Raw genomic sequence first — 18,732 nt, 5'->3', positions numbered from 1 at the left:
CTTAAGGTTTGTGATCGAGCCTCACATCTGGCTCTGTGCTGACAGTGCAGAGCCTACTTGGGATTCTCTCCTCTCCCTCTCTCTCTGCCCCTCTCCTGCTCATGCTCATTCTCTCTCTCTCTCTTTCTCAAAATAAATAAATACTTTAAATAAATAAATAAACTATCATTATAAAAAGTGCATGTCTGTGAATATAAGGAGAACTTACTGTGTGTGCTCTACCATTATATACTGCACAATAAAGAGATAAAAAATAAGAATAAAAACCTAGAAATTTTATGAAATCAAAATAGTTAGTCATCATTAAAAATCCTGAAAGTGAAAAGCAATACCGGAAGGTCAAAAGAAATGTAGTAACCTAGAAAGGTTAGTATATAATAAATGACTCGTTCACACTTATTCTATAAAGGTACATGTTACGGTTGTAGAAATGCCAAGGAGCCCACCAAGTGTGCTTTACCTAAAGGATTCTTTTTCTGGCCTAGCATAAAGGGTGATTTAAGAATGCTTTGCTAATTGGGACACCTGGGTAGCTCAGTCAGTTAAGCATCCAACTCGATATTGGCTCAAGTCATTATCTCATGGTCATGATCTCAAGTCAAGGTCCTGATCTCATGGTTGTGAGATCAAGCCCTGAGTAGGGCTCTATCTTGAGCGTGGACACTGCTTGTGATTCTCTCTCTTCCTCTCTCTCTGCCCCTCCCTCGCTCCCTCTCTCTCTCTCTCTCTTTCTCTCTCAAAATAAATAAACGCTTAGAAAAAAAAAAGAATGCCACACTGATTACAGTCACTACAAATCAAAGCTCCAATAAGTCTAATACTAAGATCACTCCATATTTTTACTAGAGACAAATGGAATTTCAAAACATTCTTCTGAAATGTTTTCCCTTCCCTGAGATCTAATCCTGAGAATGGTCACTGCCTTAGAAAAACAAAAATATAGTGTACAGTGGTGGACTATTTAAATAATAAATATATTTCTACCACAGTCATTATTTACTGCTGAAAGAAAAAGGAGTTCAATAATAAGCAATAAACAATCTTTGAATGTTGTGCAGGAGTCCAGGAAAGATAAAAACCAGAGACCAATACAGGGTCTCGGGTTGCTTCCCATAACATTTCTTTGATTACACTGACCCCTGGCGGCCCTTAAAGGACTCTCTTTCTTTTCTTTTCTTTTCTTTTCTTTTCTTTTCTTTTCTTTTCTTTTCTTTTCTTTTTTTTAAAATAAAAGTGCTTAGATTTCCTTAGTGTGTGCCTTAACATTATATAACCTGGCAGGAATCCTTTCACAACGTGTATGTATATCAAATAATCATACTGTAAACTTAAGTAACCTATCCTTTTGTCAACTGTACCTCAATAAAATTTGGGAGAAAAACATTGTATCACCAAGTACCTGATTAATATGCTGGTCTTTTCTAAAAGATAAAGATGCCTTACGGAATGTGGAAAAGGAGACATTATATGTATTTCAATACTAATGATTATTAAATACCTTTAATACACTCATCTAATAAATACTGACTGATATCCATGTGTGAAACACGTGCTAAGTCATAGAGACACAGATGTGAACAAGCCCCAAAAGACTACAGTCTCTTAGATGCCACCAGTTAAAAGTGACATGAATGAACCAAGAGAAGCACAGAGTGCTATGGAGATGTCTACAGGGATTAGGCCATTCAAGGCTGTTCGAGGACAAGGGTGGCACTTAACAAAGCTGAAAAGGTGGGCAAAGGCCAAATCTTGTAAATGATTTGAATTTTTTAAGCACCTACCTTTCCTTGTCTTTCTTTTCCTAATCAATGTGACCAAATCAATATGACAGATCCAGTCCACAAACCACTGCATGAGAAATCCTGTTAATTTTCAATTTATGATCTCACATCTTCCAAAAGTCTTTCTCCACTATCCTATCACCCTCTGTGTTCTAGTACATATCCTGTTCACCACTCACTGAACAAATTAACCTCTTGGAGGCTGCCACCCAGCTGAGATTGTCCCTGGCCACAGTGCAGAAGTGCCTCTGAATGGACCAACAGTGGACACTGACCCAAGGGAAGTCCATCCACAGCCACCAACAAAGAGGGTTGCTTGAAGGACTCTGAGATGATGGTTATTCAGATGAGCCAATGCGACCAGTCCAGATTTGGACTAAAAACACCACAGAGGTTGACAGAAGAGTGAGGGGAGAATGACTCAGCCAGAGAGACAGAATGAGATGCGATCCCAAAAGCATCAGCACTCATCCTTACAATACACCTTCTTTATCCCATGCTAGTCCAAGTCACCCTGCACCCTTAGAAGTACCTGATGAGGGAAATACAAATCAAACCACAATGAGACACCACCTCACACTTGTCAGAACAGCTAAAATTAACAACTCAGGAAATGACAGATGTTGGCAAGGGTGCAGAGAGAGAGGAACCCTTTTGCGCTGGTGGTGGGAATGCAAACTGGTGTGGCCACTCTGGAAAACAGATGGAGGTTCCTCAAAAAATTACTGATAGAACTCCCTACGACCCAGCAATTACACTACTAGGTATTTATCCAAAGGATACAGGAGTGCTGATTCGAAGGGGCACATGCACCCCAGTGTTTATAGCAGCACTATCAACAATAGCCAAAGTATGGAAAGAGCCCAAATGCCACAGACTGATGAAGAAGATAAAGAAGATGTGGTACATAGATACAATGGAAGATTACTTGGCGATGAAAAAGAATGAAATCTTGCCATTTGCAACAATGTGGATGAAACTAGAGCGTATTATACTAAGCAAACTAAGTCAGTCAGAGAAAGGCAAATATCATATGATTTCACTCCTATGTGGAATTTAAGAAAGAAAACAGATGAACATAGGGGAAGGGAAACAAAAATAAGATAAAAAAAAAAAAAAAGAAAGGAAGACAAACCATAAGAGACTCTTAAATACAGAGAACAAACTGAGGGTTGCTGGTGTGGTGTTTGGGTGGGGTATGGGCTAAATGGGCGATGGGCATTAAGGAGGGCACTTGTTGGGATGAGCACAGGGTGTTATGTGTAAGTGATGAATCACTAATTTCTATTCCTAAAATCATTATTACACTATATATGTTAACTAACTTGAATTTAAATTAAAAAAATAAAATTTTTTAGAACTTAAAAAATAAAATAAATTTTAAAATTAAAAAAAAAAAAAACACAACACCTGATGGACCTCACTGACTCAGCACCTCACGATTCCTCCGCTGTCACACTGCCTTGTTTTCCTGTCACGCTTACGTTATTCAACTTTTATCATATTATCCATGTCAGCACAACGATGATATTGAGGACAGAGATTTTGCATGTTTACCTCCTTATTTCCACAACTGCCCTATACGCCCTCACATATTTGATACAGGGACAGATAGATGGAAAGACAGACAGATGGATAAACAACTGATCCTGGAGAACTCTATAGTGAAATCAAAGGTGGGAACTAAGAAAACCCTAATTCCTTCACGCTCACAGTATATGTCCTAATCATCAACTCCCATCATTCCCCACATGTGCCAGTAACACCAAACTTCTCCCAAACCCCCAGACCCGTGAGGCTCTCTTCCATCTTCCCAACGTCTACACACAGCCTTCTCTCTGTGAAGTCTCACAAACACTGACTCTCCTCTTCCTCCATAAGCACAAATGTCTGGCTCCCCTAGAGCTCAACACCCCCTCCTCCAGGCTTCCCTGAGCCCTACACACACCTCTACACTTTCTCACTGCCCAACTGTCTCACCCCTGCAGCACACCCTCTCCGTAGGCACTCTTCATGGATGCTCAAAAACCATGTGCTGGCTAAGAGAGACTAGATCTGCTTTTAGGATGTGACCCCTTCCTAAAAGCAGAAAGGAGAAAATTTTTTTTAATTTTTTTGGTACACTTATCCCACTTAAGGTCTTATGTTAATGAATGATTATTCCTTCTAATAAAGTGGTTCTCAGTGGGGAAGGGAGAGGGTATTTTTTCCCCCGTGGAGAGTGACAATGCCTGTAGACAATTCTGTTTGGCACACTCAGGCTGCTACTGGCATCTGAGGGGCTGAGGCTAAAGATCCTGCTAAACATCCTACAGTGTACCCAACCATGCCCACAGCAAAAAATTTTTGTCCAAAATGTCAACAGCTCTTTTAATAGAACTATTTTTAAAAGCTCTTATTCACAAACTTATATATTTTTTAATAAACTCCAGAGGAAAATGGGACAATATTCAATGAATCTTCAAACATCACACAGGGATGCACAGGAGAAAACCTAAGGCAGAGAGATGAGTCTGCCCTGTGAGATCTCAGAGCTTCAAAGGTTGGCAACAAACAAAGGAAGTAGGTAGAGGAGTTGGGGAGAAAGAGAACTTGGGGAACAGAAAATTGGTGTGGTCGTTTAAAACCACTGTTTCTTTTTTTTTTTTTTTTTTTGTATGTTTTAATGTTTTGTTTTGTTTTGTTTTTTGAGAGAGAGACAGAGAGAGGCACAAGTGGGGGAGGGGCAGAGAGAGAGGGAGACACAGAACCTGAAGCAGGCTCCAGGCTCTGAGCTGTCAGCACAGAGACCTATGCGGAGCTCCAAAGCATGAAACGTGAGATCATGATATGAGCCAAAGTCAGACACTTAACCGCATAGCCACCCAGACACCCCAATCACTGTGTGTTTGAAAACAATGATAAAGTAGGTTAGTCCAATCTCATCAGGAGTCATTCAGAGACATAAAATTTGCTAAATTATAACTATGTATCTGTAGCTTAGTTTTAAAATACTCAACGTATGCACTGAATAAGTAAAATAAACATTAATCAGTTTTACATTAAACACAAAACGTTTTGTGGCGCCTGGGTGGCTCAGTCGGTTGAGCATCCGACTTCGGCTCAGGTCATGATCTCGCACTCTGTGAGTTCGAGCCCCACGTCTGGCTCTGTGTTAACAGCTCAGAGCCTGGAGTCTGCTTTCAGATTCTGTGTCTCCCTCTCTCTCTGACCCTCCCCTGCTCATGCTCTGTCTCTCTCTGTCTCTCAAAAATAAACATTTAAAAAAATGCCAAGTGTTTTAACCTTCAAACATTGTATTACAGAAAAAGACAACAATGGCTAAACCTCTAACATATTACAATGAAAGCTAACCCATTGATAAACACAGTAACTTCAAAATAAACCCCTTAAATTATCTAGATGTTCAGATTAACAATTTTCTGTTCATTGAATAAATGACATTGGAGATATTTCCCCACCTGACCTAATTAAATCACTTTAGCATTCCCCCTGAAAATATATTTATACTCACATTCACTTGAACTTGAATGGACCAGTCACCAAGTATTGGATGGGAAGATAATTGAAAAGTTTTGGAAACGATGCCAAGATCACTTTGTTCTGACAACCACTGTTGGATCAAATTGGACTTGGGGTCCTACAACAAAAACCGTACATGTTAACTATATAAATACTGCCGCATACATGTGTTATAAATGATGCCCTCCATGCAGCACTCCCAGGGACATCCTAAATATGGCACAGAGATACGTTTTGTAAAATGTTGGCCATATGTTACTAAACAGAAGACAAATCAGAATTTCTTCCTTTCTCATACCCTCCTGAGAACATCTTTATTCTGCTCCACCTTCCAATTCTTGGCACCATATTTCCCTCTACATGGAACACACACGACATGTGTAGCACCAAACCTGTGCTGTCATTGTTAACCTAGAGATAACAGACCTCGTGTATGTATTCAGGGCCCACTGCGTGTCAGGCACTCTGTCGTATCATTACCACTCATACGTCACTCAATCATCACAACTCTCCCTCAGGGTAGGACTGTCCTCACATTATAGCAGAAAACAGATTCCCACAGAGGTTAGGTAAACACTCAACTGTAAGTAATACATGAATTCAGGATTCGAACCCACACACCGTTTAATCCAACAAAATGTATCATAGCCATGTTTAGCCAAGGTTGTCCAGGAAAAACACTTCAGTTTTCCTAGACTTCCCCAAGGATCCCGTCATGCACACTCAGCCAAGCCAATGCAGCAGTCATCCCGGACTTCCCTTCACATTCCCAGCCCCGTCAACTCCACCTCTTTAATCTCTCTCTAATCCTCACATCCAGCTGCCATGTCCTGTTTTCTGACTATTACGACTAATCTCCCTCCTCCACTCTTGCCCTCCAATAAATACATCTTCCCCTCTGCCAACAGTGTTGTCCATCTGAAACACAAATCTGAGACTGAGGCAAAGTGGTGGAAATGCTTGGTACAGTTCCTGACATATGACAAGCAGCGGACCACGAGGTGGTGATAGCTTTTGTTTGCCTATAGAATGAGGTCTACGCTCCTTGACATAGTTTACATAACTTAGCAGTCTGATTCCATCTATATTTCTATGCTCATCTTCCTCTAAACATACAGATTTCTTTGCAATTCACTCCCAAAAGCCCATGCTTCTCAGTCTCCACAATTGCTGCACAGAATGCCCTCCCCTCCTGTCCAATAGGTGAAATAAACTCCAGTGTCCTGCCTCCTATACATGCTTCCAACAGACAAAATGGCCACTTCCTGGAGAGTCCCTAGTACATCTGGAGTTTACCCCTTTTGAGGACTACCCCTTTTGAGTTTACTGAACTCATGGGTTTTATGGGGTTTTTTGTTCCCAGCTAGACTGTGAACTCATGAGAGCAGGGATCAAATATTTTCCCTGATTGTTATTCTCTATCCTTTGACTAGACGTAGTGGGTCAGCCCAGTTAACGGAAGCCAGAAGAAACCTCTCTCCCCAAGTGGGGGAGGATGTGAAAGTCAGAGGTAAGGACAATGCTGAGAATTGAGTTAGGAATAGTCTAGTAAGCCAGAAACTAATTGTTAAAACCAAAGACCAAAGCAAGTCAAGACTAAGTAGGTCACCCTCCTTGGCAAACTCCTAGGACGGGCATTGTAATCAGCTGTTGGCTCTCCTGCACCTGCCACAGCATGACGCGTGGGTGAAAACAAAAAATACCTTTTTTCTTCTGTCAGCCTGACAAAAATAAAAAATAATAATAATAATTCCCAGTGTTATTTAAACTGAATGGAAAGGAATGTTCATACTCTGCTGATGCATTATTTGGTGAGGGTATACGCTTCTCCCAGGTGGTACCATGGCCCTACAAAGGAAGTTCTAAATGAAGTCTTTGACGACTTTGAACCTGGAGGATCTGGACGGTTGGGAGTGAATGAGATAATCTCTCTGGTTTGTCAAGCCTGCCTCAGACCTAGGCCTAACTGTCACCAACCGGAAAACACAGACAATGTAGAAACACCAGAAGTTTTTACACATCAGGATTCGAACGGGCCATGCATGGTGGCACCACAGCAGAACCCAGCATTTGTATGTCACCATCTCCTGCTAGGACACACACAGGACAGCCATATACAACATGGACAGTGGCCCTGACACAACCAGAACAGCCACATGCTGGAGATGCTGCAATAGTGGCCCCTTGTGCTCTCTGAGTCACCTTTAGATGGTTCTGGTGCCTCAGAACAGCACAGTACCTGCTGCCTGTGCCAGACTGTCTCAAGCAATAAATCCCCAGCTGGAGAATATGTCCAGTAGGAGTATTTCTGCCACTCCTCAGAGTCCTGGATTATGCACCCAGCGTCTGTCTAGCATGTAGAACTGGAGAAGTCAAATCACTTAAACGAGGTGGTCCCCTCACCTCACCAGGGATGAGGTCCTGGTTTTGTCATGGCTGCCCCACGCCAGAGTGTCAGGGCACAATCACAAGATATACCCTTAAGGCAACAACAGCTATTCCCATACAAGGTCATTCATCTGTACTTTCTTCAGGAAGGGAGTCACAGTAGAAGTCTGCTGTGCCAGCTACCATGGAGGTGTTGAAGGCACTGGTTTCCATAGTGTCAAGCCAGAGTAGCCAGAGGTAGCGAGAATTAGAGCAGAGGTAGGGCACGTTTTTACCACTGTCAAAAGGGCCCTGAAGGCCTTTTCAACCTGAGAAGGTCAGTTATCAAGGCAGACAAAATTAATAATACCAAATGACAAAAAAAAAACAAACAAACCACAAAACACTGAGCACCCCCTGAACATGCTGTGACTTGACAGTCAATATTTTAGCTACATCCTACAGCTACAGCAATTCTTTTTCTTTTTTTTTACAGCTTGCTGATTTGACAAGTTTATACACTCTGCTATGCTCACCACAAGTGTAGCTACTAGCTGTCCTGTTAGGTCACTTACTATTACAGTATCACTGACTCTCTTCTTGACCAGGCAGGATGGATTCCGAGAAGTTAGCCTCCCAGCCATCAGTGCACTTCTCCACGTTAGCCTGAAGGTGGTGCTGTACTAGGGAGTACAACTTTGTTCAAGTCAGGGGTTCTTGTTACACTAAGTTCCACTTTTTTCTAAGAGGTTTTGCCAAGAAACCAACTATTCTACACTGAAAGATGTAGAAAACATCACATTCTGGCCCAAATGACTGTTTTTCAGATGGAGGAAGACAGCAGTGTGGGCATCAGTGCTCCCATGTGGCTTCTGCAAGTGGCAAGGCTGGACCTGAGTTCATATCCCAGCCTCACTGCCCGGGTGCAGACAGCAGAGTATGGCAACCCCCTGGGCACTGTTCCCAACCAGTCTGGGTTCCAGGTGGAATTTCAGTCTAAACGCCCCTTCCCGAGCCAAGAGGGCCACATGCTGGCAAAGCCAGTAGAATTTCTCAGGACCACAGGTCTCTCTGAGAAAGCCAAATGTGGCAAGCAAAGCCCAGAGTTGTAGAGAATAGCCCAAGAGTACAAATCAAAGGTTTCAAAGGCAGATCCTAAAGCACCATGGCGAGGCAAAATAATAAAAATGCACAGACAGCACAGTTCTAAATGCTTTACTTAAATTACTCACTTTAATCCTCACAAAAACCTCTGTGAGGTATTTGTCCCGCATCAGCAGGGTTAGTTCTGGGTTGATGCCTAGAACGGGCAATTTATCAAGTGCTGACTTTCATTACCACAGGTAGAACGAGGCAGATTGGATATAAACCGCCAGAGACAGGCAGGTGACCTCTAAATCCCCCACCTTACACTTAATTTCTGGCACGTACTAAGTTCTCAGTATATGTGGATAAACGGTGAAAGATGATATGACTGCGGTCCATAAAGCCCTGCTTAGAGAGCTACTTGAATTTAGACATGCTATTCACTATGCCAACCTCCTTTTTAGACATTCCGTTATACAGTGAAGGCAGAGATTCACAGGACTGCAATTCTTGGAAATTCAAGAAATACACACTGAGCAGCATGCCAGCTGATGTGTTTGCTACAAACACAACCTGGCTGGAAGTTACACGTATACATGTTTGTTTGCTTGATTTTTGTTTGGCTTTTAGTTTAATTTATAACAACAAAGAAGTTAAGAAGAATAGGAAGATGCTGAACTAAAAAACCTAAATTTGCCTTCCATTCTATGTCATTTATCAGAACATTGAAGGAAACCAAGAGGGTTCCCAGGACCAGGGACTTTCAGTTATAAAATCAAGAGAGTCCCAGGCAAACTGGGGTGAGCTGATCACCTTATTTCCATGTAATGATCAAATGTCTAGTATTCTCCTCAGCATAAGTATAGAAAAGCAGGTCCAGCAGGATATCAATGGTCCTCAACTTGGTTCCCACAGGAAAACACTCAGTCTAACTATCTGCCTCCAGACTATCAGAGTGTGCAAGCAGCAGAGGCCAAATGACTCCCTGCCAAAGGGGTTCCCATAATAACAAGAGCTAATGTTCAGTGAGCATGTACTATGTGGCAGGCATAGTTCTAAATGCTGTGCTTGGATTATCTCACAAAACCTTTGTGAGGTATTATTATTATTACACATTCTACAAATAAAGAAACTGGGGCTCTGAGAGATTAATTTTCTCACACAACTAGCATCTATTCTTCTTAGAGCAGACAGTGATCCTTTTATAAGTCAAATCACATCACGCCTGTCCTCAGAATTCTCCAGTGAATTCTTGCTTCACTCAGACTAAAATCCAAAGTCCATATCATGCCTAAGAAGACACTGTATGGTCCATCCCTCCTCCAACCAACATACCTCTATCTTACCTCATCTCCTAATATTTGTCCCCTCACACCCTGGTACACTTTCAGCCTATTTTTCCTCCAATCCACCCAACGAGTTCCCACCAGGGCCTTTACACAAGCTGTTCCCTCTGTATGTATGGGCTCATTCTTTTATTTCCTTTAGGTCTCTGCTCAAATAGGACTCCCCTAACAATCTAGAGAAAAGAGCAAACATAAACACTCTCTCTCTCTTACACACACACACACACACACACACACACACACACACACACCAGTCCCTTTATATACATATTTATGTGTTTATTTAGTGCCTGTCTCCACACTATTCACTGAAATATAAGCTTGATGTGAGCAGGGGACTTAATCTGTTCTGCTCAGTGCCCCACTCCAGAGCCCTGACCACAGAAGTTCAAAAAATGTTTAACAAATGAATTAATCAATGAAGAAGCAAGGACTGGAGCCCAAGCTAGCCGACTTTGGAGCCTGAGCTCTGACCCCACTGCTCTACCATTTCCCTTCCGAGAGAGAGTATTCTCATGTTGGGAGGGAAGATTACCCAAGGCTAATTCTAAGATAACCTGACCAGAACTTCGCACAGAGCTTTAGTAAGATGGCTTGAACTTCTTACTTTATTTCTATCTGGCACTTACCTTAATTAGAATGTTTAAAGAAGTTTTATAAGGTTTAAAATCTGAGAAGAGTGTAACGACACGAAACTTCACTTCCTGCTTCGGCTTGTACAGGGACTTGTCTGTTTGAATGAAGACAGTCATTCTCTTGGTCTCAAATGATAAGCGCGTACTATTAGAGAATAAGATCTCATCCTGGGCACGTCCAGTTACACGTAGCTCATAAATCCCATCTGCACTGTTCAGAGGTAGCTGGAGAAAATGAAGAGATCAGTCTCATTATTTTACCTCAAAAATGTTTTTAATTATGTTAGAATAGAAAAATTTCTATTTTTTAGGTTTACTTATTTTATTGAGAGAGAGAGAGAGAGAGAGAGAGAGGGAGGGGAGAAGGGGCAGAGAAAGGAGAGAGAGAGAATCCCAAGCAGGCTCTGCACTGTCAGCACAGAGCCTGCCATCAGGATCAAACCCACGAGATCATGACTTGTCCAAGAATTGGACACTCAACTGACTGAGCCACACAGGCACCCCAAGAATAGAAAATTTAAGTCTATAGTATTATTAAACGTAATTGCCATGTTGAAAAACTTGCCCCTCCTAGGCACCAACATTAAACAATTTGTTTTCCCTCTTAACATCCTGTAGTTTTCTCTCCCATTAAATTGCAGGGTTCTCGGAATGGAGGGCTCAACACCAGTCACCTTGTCATTTCCTAGCCCAAGTGTACATTCTTCCCAACAGTCACTGTGGGTCAGAATATTTAAGGTCTTTCAACACTTTTCCATGCCTCCCTCTTTGAGGCAGTCAACTGGTGAAAAGCACAATTTGCACAAGACTTGTTTCTTGCCGTATCTCTCTAGAACTCTTTTCTACAGTGTGCTCTCTTCCTGCATCCTGCACATCACAGGTCATCATCCTGGAAAGGATGGGGGTGCTGCTGCTTTCCTACTACTATTACCAACAGAATTCTTACCTTCCAGCATTAACAGACTTGAAGCCATACAGCAGTTTACATGACCTGTCATTTTACAACAATCCTTCAGGTGGTGCTCTCACTAACACCATTTTATACAGGGGCTTACAGGAATTTGGGAAGCTGTTCCAGGTTACTAGCTGAGATTCAAACCCAAGATGAGCTATACTACTCTAATAAAAGCCTCCATATGGTGTCTTTAAAGCATGTCTGACAATTCTCTGACTCTCTGCCCTTCAAAAAGTAGAGCCTCATTCCCCAGACTTAGGGACTTGCTTCTCAAGAAAATAATGAAGCTGTGTTAGAGAAAGGATGGCTTCTGCCTGGTTCTCTTTCTCTCTGGGATTCTTCGCTCTGAGGGAATCCAGCTGCCATGTGAGGAGGACACTCAAGAAGCCTGTAGAGAGGCCCACATAGGGAGAAATGAGGCCCCCCACCAAAACCCACCACCAGCTCGACAGCCATATGAATGAACTACCTTACATTCAGTAGGAATGACCTACTGAAGCCTTCAGGTGACTGCAGGCCTAACTGACATCCTGACTGCAGCCTTGTAATAGCCCAAAGCTTTGGGATAATCGGTTACACAATAGATGGCTAGTATACCTGACTTTTAGTTCGTTTTCATGATAATAAACCTGAGGTTCTGAAAGTAAATTCTGGCTCGTGTTGGCAAATAAGTTTTGTCCACAGAAAGCTCAGAGATCCTCCAGTAACTGCAGCTACCTTGAAGCTCACAATATGGATGAGAATATGAAGGAAATGTAACAAGCCACCAATAAAATGGTCAGCAAAAAAATATTTAGGGGGAAAAGTACTGATGCCCACAATTTACTTGGAGACACATTTTAAAAATAAGATGAATTAGGGGTGCATGGGTGGCTCAAACAGTTAAGCATCTGACTCTTGGTTTCAGTTCGGGTCATGATCTCACAGTTCATGAGTTCAAGCCCTGCATTGGTCTCTGCACTGAGCATGGAGCCTGCTTGGGACTCAATCTCTCCCTCCCTCTCTGCTCCTCCCTGGCTTGCTTTCTCCCTCTCTCTCAAAAAATAAGTAAATAAACATAAAATTTTTTTTTTAAATAAGATCAATTAATGGATGGAGAGACGGATGGATAGATATGAAATAGAGCAAGTATAGTAAAGCATTAATGGTAGATTCTGAGTGGTGGATACAGAAGTGCTCACTACAAAATTCTTTCAAGTTTTTTTTTATATTGGAAAAATTCTTAATAAAATGTTAGAAGAACAATCAGTAGCATCACATTTACATAACTTCTAGTGCCAATTTTTGCTTTTCTTCAATAAATATTTATTGAGCACCTTCTAGCTCCAAATTGTTCTAAGTCCTTGGAATACAACATGAGCCAAAGATGTGTGACCTAGTAAGGCTAAGAGTCTAGCTTGGAACTTGCATTCTTATATTCTATTTTCCCAAATGATACTTCAGTTCTCAGATTCTTTTAAATAGATATTTTAATACTATAAGCAGAAAATTAAATATGCCAGCATATCATATATATGGCAAAGGTTCATAAATACTTTATATTTAAATAATGATATTTGATGGGATTGCTTTTTGTGATTTGGATATAGTTTGATCATTTTTAGTGGCACAGAGGCTCCAGAACTGATAGTAGATTGAAGATTTATGTCAAATTAATAATTCAGAGGCACAAAACTAAAGAGCCCTATTTAACCATGAGAATGCCAAATAAAGAAGCAGAAGTAACACAGACGTGTTCAAAAACACAATCTCTGTGCCCTACTCCATCCTCCATCAGGGAGCTGGATCGCCTCAGGAGGAGACAGTACTATCTTTATGCTCCTTTCAGCTACCCCAAGTAATTTGCTTTTTTATTTTATTTTATTTTATTTTAATTTTTTTTAACGTTTATTTATTTTTGAGACAGAGAGAGACAGAGCATGAACAGGGGAGGGGCAGAGAGAGAGGGAGACACAGAATCTGAAACAGGCTCCAGGCTCTGAGCGGTCAGCACAGAGCCTGACGCTGGGCTCGAACCCACGGACCGTGAGATCATGACCCGAGCCGAAGTCGGACGCTTAACCGACCAAGCCACCCAGGCGCCCCAGTAATTTGCTTTTTTAGCTGCCCCATTAGAAACCCTGCCCACCCTCCACATGTAAGATTTAGGTGATTCAGGATCCTCAAAGCCTCAGTGTTATTCCCAGGGCTGGAAAGTCAGAGATTACAAAAGAACTTGGTGTATCAGTAGACCAGAGGTGACTCTATAAACCATGAGGCATCACCATACGCCTTGTGGTGTCACTGCCGACTCTGCATGGCACTAAGGATGCTGAGCTGTGGTAGAGAGCTTGACCCTCCACTGTTAACAGTAGAGGGACATAATGTGAAAGAGAATGAAGAAAATAATGTGGATTTTAAGCAATCTTTACGAAGGTTTTTCTCTGTATCAGACCTAGAATGGGTTGTAACCTGCTCCCCACAGTGGAGAGGCCACCAGAAGGTATTAAAAGCGCTTGTATCTCTACTGATCCTTCTGCCTTCTTGGGGTCCCAGTTACTGAAAGAGTTCCAGGGATTGGTAATAAAGAGGTTCCCTCATCAGAGACTTCCCATGCCCTTCTCTTATGCAAGAACCAGTTATCTACCCAAGGGGATTCTGCAGTTTCACATGTTGAGCTGAGCTCCGAGGGCTGGAAAAAGATACAGTTCCCCCAGACGGAAACTGCCTGGCAGCAGTACATCAAGGAGCTTTGATCAGCCAAGTACCAATTGGCACCTGAGTGGCGCGTGCTCATTATGCTAAGTCTATTCTGTGCATACATAAATGCAAATTTCCTGAGTAAATGATTGCTCTTTGCCCAGGGTATTTAAGGCAAGTGTGCTCAAAAAGGTCCTTGGGGAGGGACTCCTGGCTGGCTCAGACAGTGGAACTAATGACTTTTGGTTGGGGTTGTGAGTTCAAGCGCCATGTTGGGTGTAGAGTTTACTTAAAAATAAAATAGAAATAAATAAAACTTGGGGCGCCTGGGTGGTTCAGTCGGCTAGGCGTCTGACTTCAGCTTAGGCCATGGTCTTATCGCTCGTGAGTTCGAGCTCACATGGGGCTCTCTGCTGTCAGTGTGGAGCCGGCTTCAGTTCCTGTCTCCCTCTCCTTTTCCCCTCCCCAGCTCATGCCTTCTCTCTGTCTCAAAAGTAAATAAAAACATTGAAAAAAAAAATTTTAATAAAAACAAATAAAAATTTACAAAAGATCCTTGGTGGGCAAGGAACTAATCTGGGATGACTAAAACCATTTAACCTTCTCTGAAAGATCAATTATCAAGGAAACGGAGACAACAAAATAGGATTTATCCTACTCTACTTCATTAATTACTTATAATTACTAAAATAAGGAGAGATTTCAAATAACTTTCAAAATAAAATTGAGGGATTTAAGATGACAGTTTCTACTTAAAATATATTTTTAAAATGTTAATTATACATAAAATAAACTTCAAAACATTCCTAACTTTAAAAACCTCTCCCTCATGTTAAGTTGGATTTATTTACAGAGAATAAAAGAAATTTGCCTAAAACATTTTCTGCAAAAAAATAACCTTTATACTAAGCATCAATCATTTTTATTTACTTCTTATTAAAAGTTGATTTTAGTGCATCAAAAATAGAAACAATGAGCTAATCAGATATTAAAAACCATTTGTTTTAATGAAGTCAAAATATTTACATTTTACAGCAAAAATTCATGAGAACCTCAAAAAACAATCTGAAATATTACAAACATCAGAATGCAAGTGCACACTCTGAAAGCTGAGCCTATTTTAACTGACAACTCATAACAATGCAGAACTTTCTATTTTTGCCAAGCATTATCAAATTTTCCCAGACACACTTTATGACTAAGTCTTTAAATTTTTGTTTTACTAGAAAAGGGATATAATGTCTAAGAAAGCCTTCGATAGGTAATTGCTATATCTATCTACAATAGAAATGGCATTACTGGGAAAGACAAATACAGGATTTGGAGTTAGCATTTCCCATAGGTAAGGATTAAAAGAATAATAGCAGCCAAAGCCCAGTTAATGATAGTTTGGACAAGTGCAATTTATAATAAACTGACATTACTGGAACAATCCCAAGCCTGATGCCTTCTCTTTCCAGCCTTTCTACACTTCCAGCCTGTGTAACTATAGGCTTCTCTGATGAAACCAGACAGTTGTACTTTAAGCTGTGGTTTCTGAACTTAAATCCCACCCTCTTCTGCTACAGGACAATTCTATTACACAGGATTTATTTTAATCTTCTCATTGGAATACTCTTTCAACACCATCATGGCCAGCATCTATTATTTTAGGGTACATAAACGCAATGTAATGTTTTATTACCACTGAGATTGGGCTCTCCCCCCATTTCCACCTGCTTTGCCTCTCTTTCCCTACTTCTTATTCAACAATAGAAAAGCAGTTATATTTCTTAAGAGGGAAAGTACAAACATAATAGGTAAGAAACAACAGCTATGGTACATAAGTAATTTTTATAAAGTACTGTTTGGTAGCGCTACATTTTCTAGGAATACCATCCCCTACCACCACCCCTGCAAAAACTAATGTGCTTTCTGAATGTGCTTGATAAGTAACCTTCAAGAAGTAATGGGGGAACCTGGCTCATCAGTTAGTGCTAATCCTACATTAAGTAGGTAAAGTATCGGGGCCCAAGTTGTTAAAAAGAAACCACAGGCCCACGGTGGAGTCATTTGCTCCCAGAACAGTACATCGGGACTTAACTGCAGTTTCAACCTCTCCAGGAGTGGAATTTTAAGCCAATCAATCTGGAACTTTCTGACAAGCACCAATGAGGTCATCTGTCACATGGGCCCTCTCCCCCACCCCCACCCCACCCAAAGGAAGATGAGGTAATCTGCAGGATAAGACCCCTTGCCCTTCCCTTGCCTGGAACAATCCTTTCTTTTCTTTTGCTAATAACTTCCTTGCCCCACCTTCCTTCCTACAAAAACCTTCCATGTTGTACAACTCTTTGGAGCTCCCCTCTGCTTGCTAGGTGGGATCCTGCCCAATTCATGAATCTCTTAATAAAGCCAATTAGATCTTCAAATTTACTGGGTGAAATTTTGTTTTTTAACAAAGTCATTAGTCAACTGTTCTCAGAAAAGTATACCAAATCGCATCTCTTGTTGGATGCTGTGGTCTACTTTCTCTACGGTACATTCAAAGTGTGAAGCTCCAAAATAAAACATGGTAATAAAAGTACAAACTTCCAAATCAAAGCTATGAGAAGCAGGATCAGTTCACAAACAGCATTTAATCACCAGGTTTTATGACTTTCTCAACAAAATAATAACCCCTGTTCACTTCCATAGCAAATTTTACAGCACTTTCACATCTCATTTCACCTCCAAGGTAAAGTACCCCCTATGAAGGAAGCAGTTTCTTTATCCCCTTTTCCAGAGCTAGGACAAGGGTGGGGTGAGTGAGACCCTTGCCTCTGGTGCAAAACTTAAGGAGGAGCCAAAAAAATCAGTAATCAAGATAAGTAAATTTTTAATATTTTAAAATAGAAAAGGTAGTGCAAAAAATTAAATTATGAACACAAAATTTTTTAACAAAGACAGGATCAATATCACCAATGTCTCAGGCTTCAATATGGCTCAGCGTGACCCTCCACTTTCTAGGACAGGGAAACCGAGGGGCAGAGTGTTAATTTCACACTCAAAACTTTGAGGTTCAGTAAGGCAGAAACGGCACCAAACCAGCCCAGGTTTCTTGGCAACACTCCAGGAAGGTTTCCCCAGTGAAGTTCCCTGTTTCACAAGCAAAAAATCTTTGCTATGAATTTGAAGAGGCTAATAACCGATCTCCCTGAAGTAACATTCTTTTAAAAATTTTTTTAATGTTTATTCATTTTTGAGAGAAAGGGAAAGAGAGAGAGAGAGAGAGAATGAGAGGGGGAGGGACCAAGAGAGAGAGGGGGACAGAGGATCCAAAGTGGGGCTCGAAGCTGACAGCAGAGAGCCAATGCAGGGCTTGAACTCACAAACTGTGAGATCGTGACCTGAGCTGAAGTCGGGCACTCAACTGATGAGCCACCAAGTGCCCCTAAAGTAACATTATTCTATTTTTTTTATAATTTTTTTTTAGTGTTTATTTATTATTGACAGAGAGAGACAGAGCATGAGTGGAGGAGGGTCAGGAGAGAGGGAGACACAGAATCTGAAACTGGCTCCAGGCTCTGAGCTGTCAGCACAGAGCCCGACGTGGGGCTCGAACTCACAGACAGCGAGATCATGACCCAAGCCGAAGTCGGATGCTCAACTGACTGAGCCACCCAGGCGCCCCAAAGTAACATTATTCTTAATTTAAAGGTGAAACTGAACTCAAGACAAACTCACAAGAAACGTAAATTGATATAAAAGTCAACAAAATATTGATTTATTTGTCTCATCAATGCAATGTATATTTCTGAAACCAAATTTTTTAAATGGATACTTACTGATGGAAGAGTGAGTGTCTTGAAAGAGCCTAAAAGCAAAACAGGGAAGAAAATAGAGTCATAATTGGAATATGATGATATAATACAAAACTCCCAAGAATCTCCTAAATACTCTTTCAGATGTGGAAAGAATCATAAGCTTACAGAATCACAAACTTATTTGGCCAAAACAAAACAATTTTATTAAATCCCAGAACACCTGAGAGATTATTACATATCCTTGTGCCGAAGAATTAAGGAAAGTGGAGCCAGACTTAAAAGGCTATCAGTGGGTGAACCCCCCCAAAAGATTAGTTTAAGTTCTGCTTCTCTTTTCCATTATCATTTTTGTTGTCATTGTTGCTGCTACTCTTGTTGCTGCTTTCAGGTTATACACATTTGAGGGACACTTCAATCGGTGTTGAGGAAGAACCTAAGGTTTATTTCTTACGTTCTCAGACCCTCATGATAAAAGAAGAAAAGGAAGGCATTAGTCATGTCAGTGGTGAGCTGGGACTCATAACTGACTCACTGGTATTAGAGTGAGGCAGACTTTTTTTTCATGTAAAGTTTCTA

At 41.1% G+C, this 18,732-nt stretch overlaps 1 protein-coding gene across 4 annotated transcripts in view; it reads right to left on the bottom strand.

The window, feature by feature from the left end:
- Window positions 1-18,732, bottom strand: part of CD109 (CD109 molecule) — a 176,008-nt gene that overhangs the window by 97,882 nt on the left and 59,394 nt on the right. For all 4 annotated transcript variants that reach the window (XM_042939173.1, XM_042939171.1, XM_042939172.1 and 1 more), the window contains 3 exons: window positions 18,178-18,206; window positions 10,732-10,962; window positions 5,296-5,421 (listed from right to left, as the gene is read on the bottom strand). In XM_042939173.1, the coding sequence (XP_042795107.1) occupies window positions 5,296-5,421; window positions 10,732-10,962; window positions 18,178-18,206 (386 nt within the window). The remainder of the gene's footprint in view (window positions 1-5,295; window positions 5,422-10,731; window positions 10,963-18,177; window positions 18,207-18,732) is intronic.

The sequence above is a fragment of the Panthera leo genome, chromosome B2, assembly GCF_018350215.1.
Source record: "Panthera leo isolate Ple1 chromosome B2, P.leo_Ple1_pat1.1, whole genome shotgun sequence".
In the NCBI taxonomy this organism is placed as follows: domain Eukaryota; kingdom Metazoa; phylum Chordata; class Mammalia; order Carnivora; family Felidae; genus Panthera; species Panthera leo.
The sequence above is the reverse complement of the archived record's forward strand: the minus strand, read 5'-3'. Positions and strand labels throughout refer to the sequence as shown.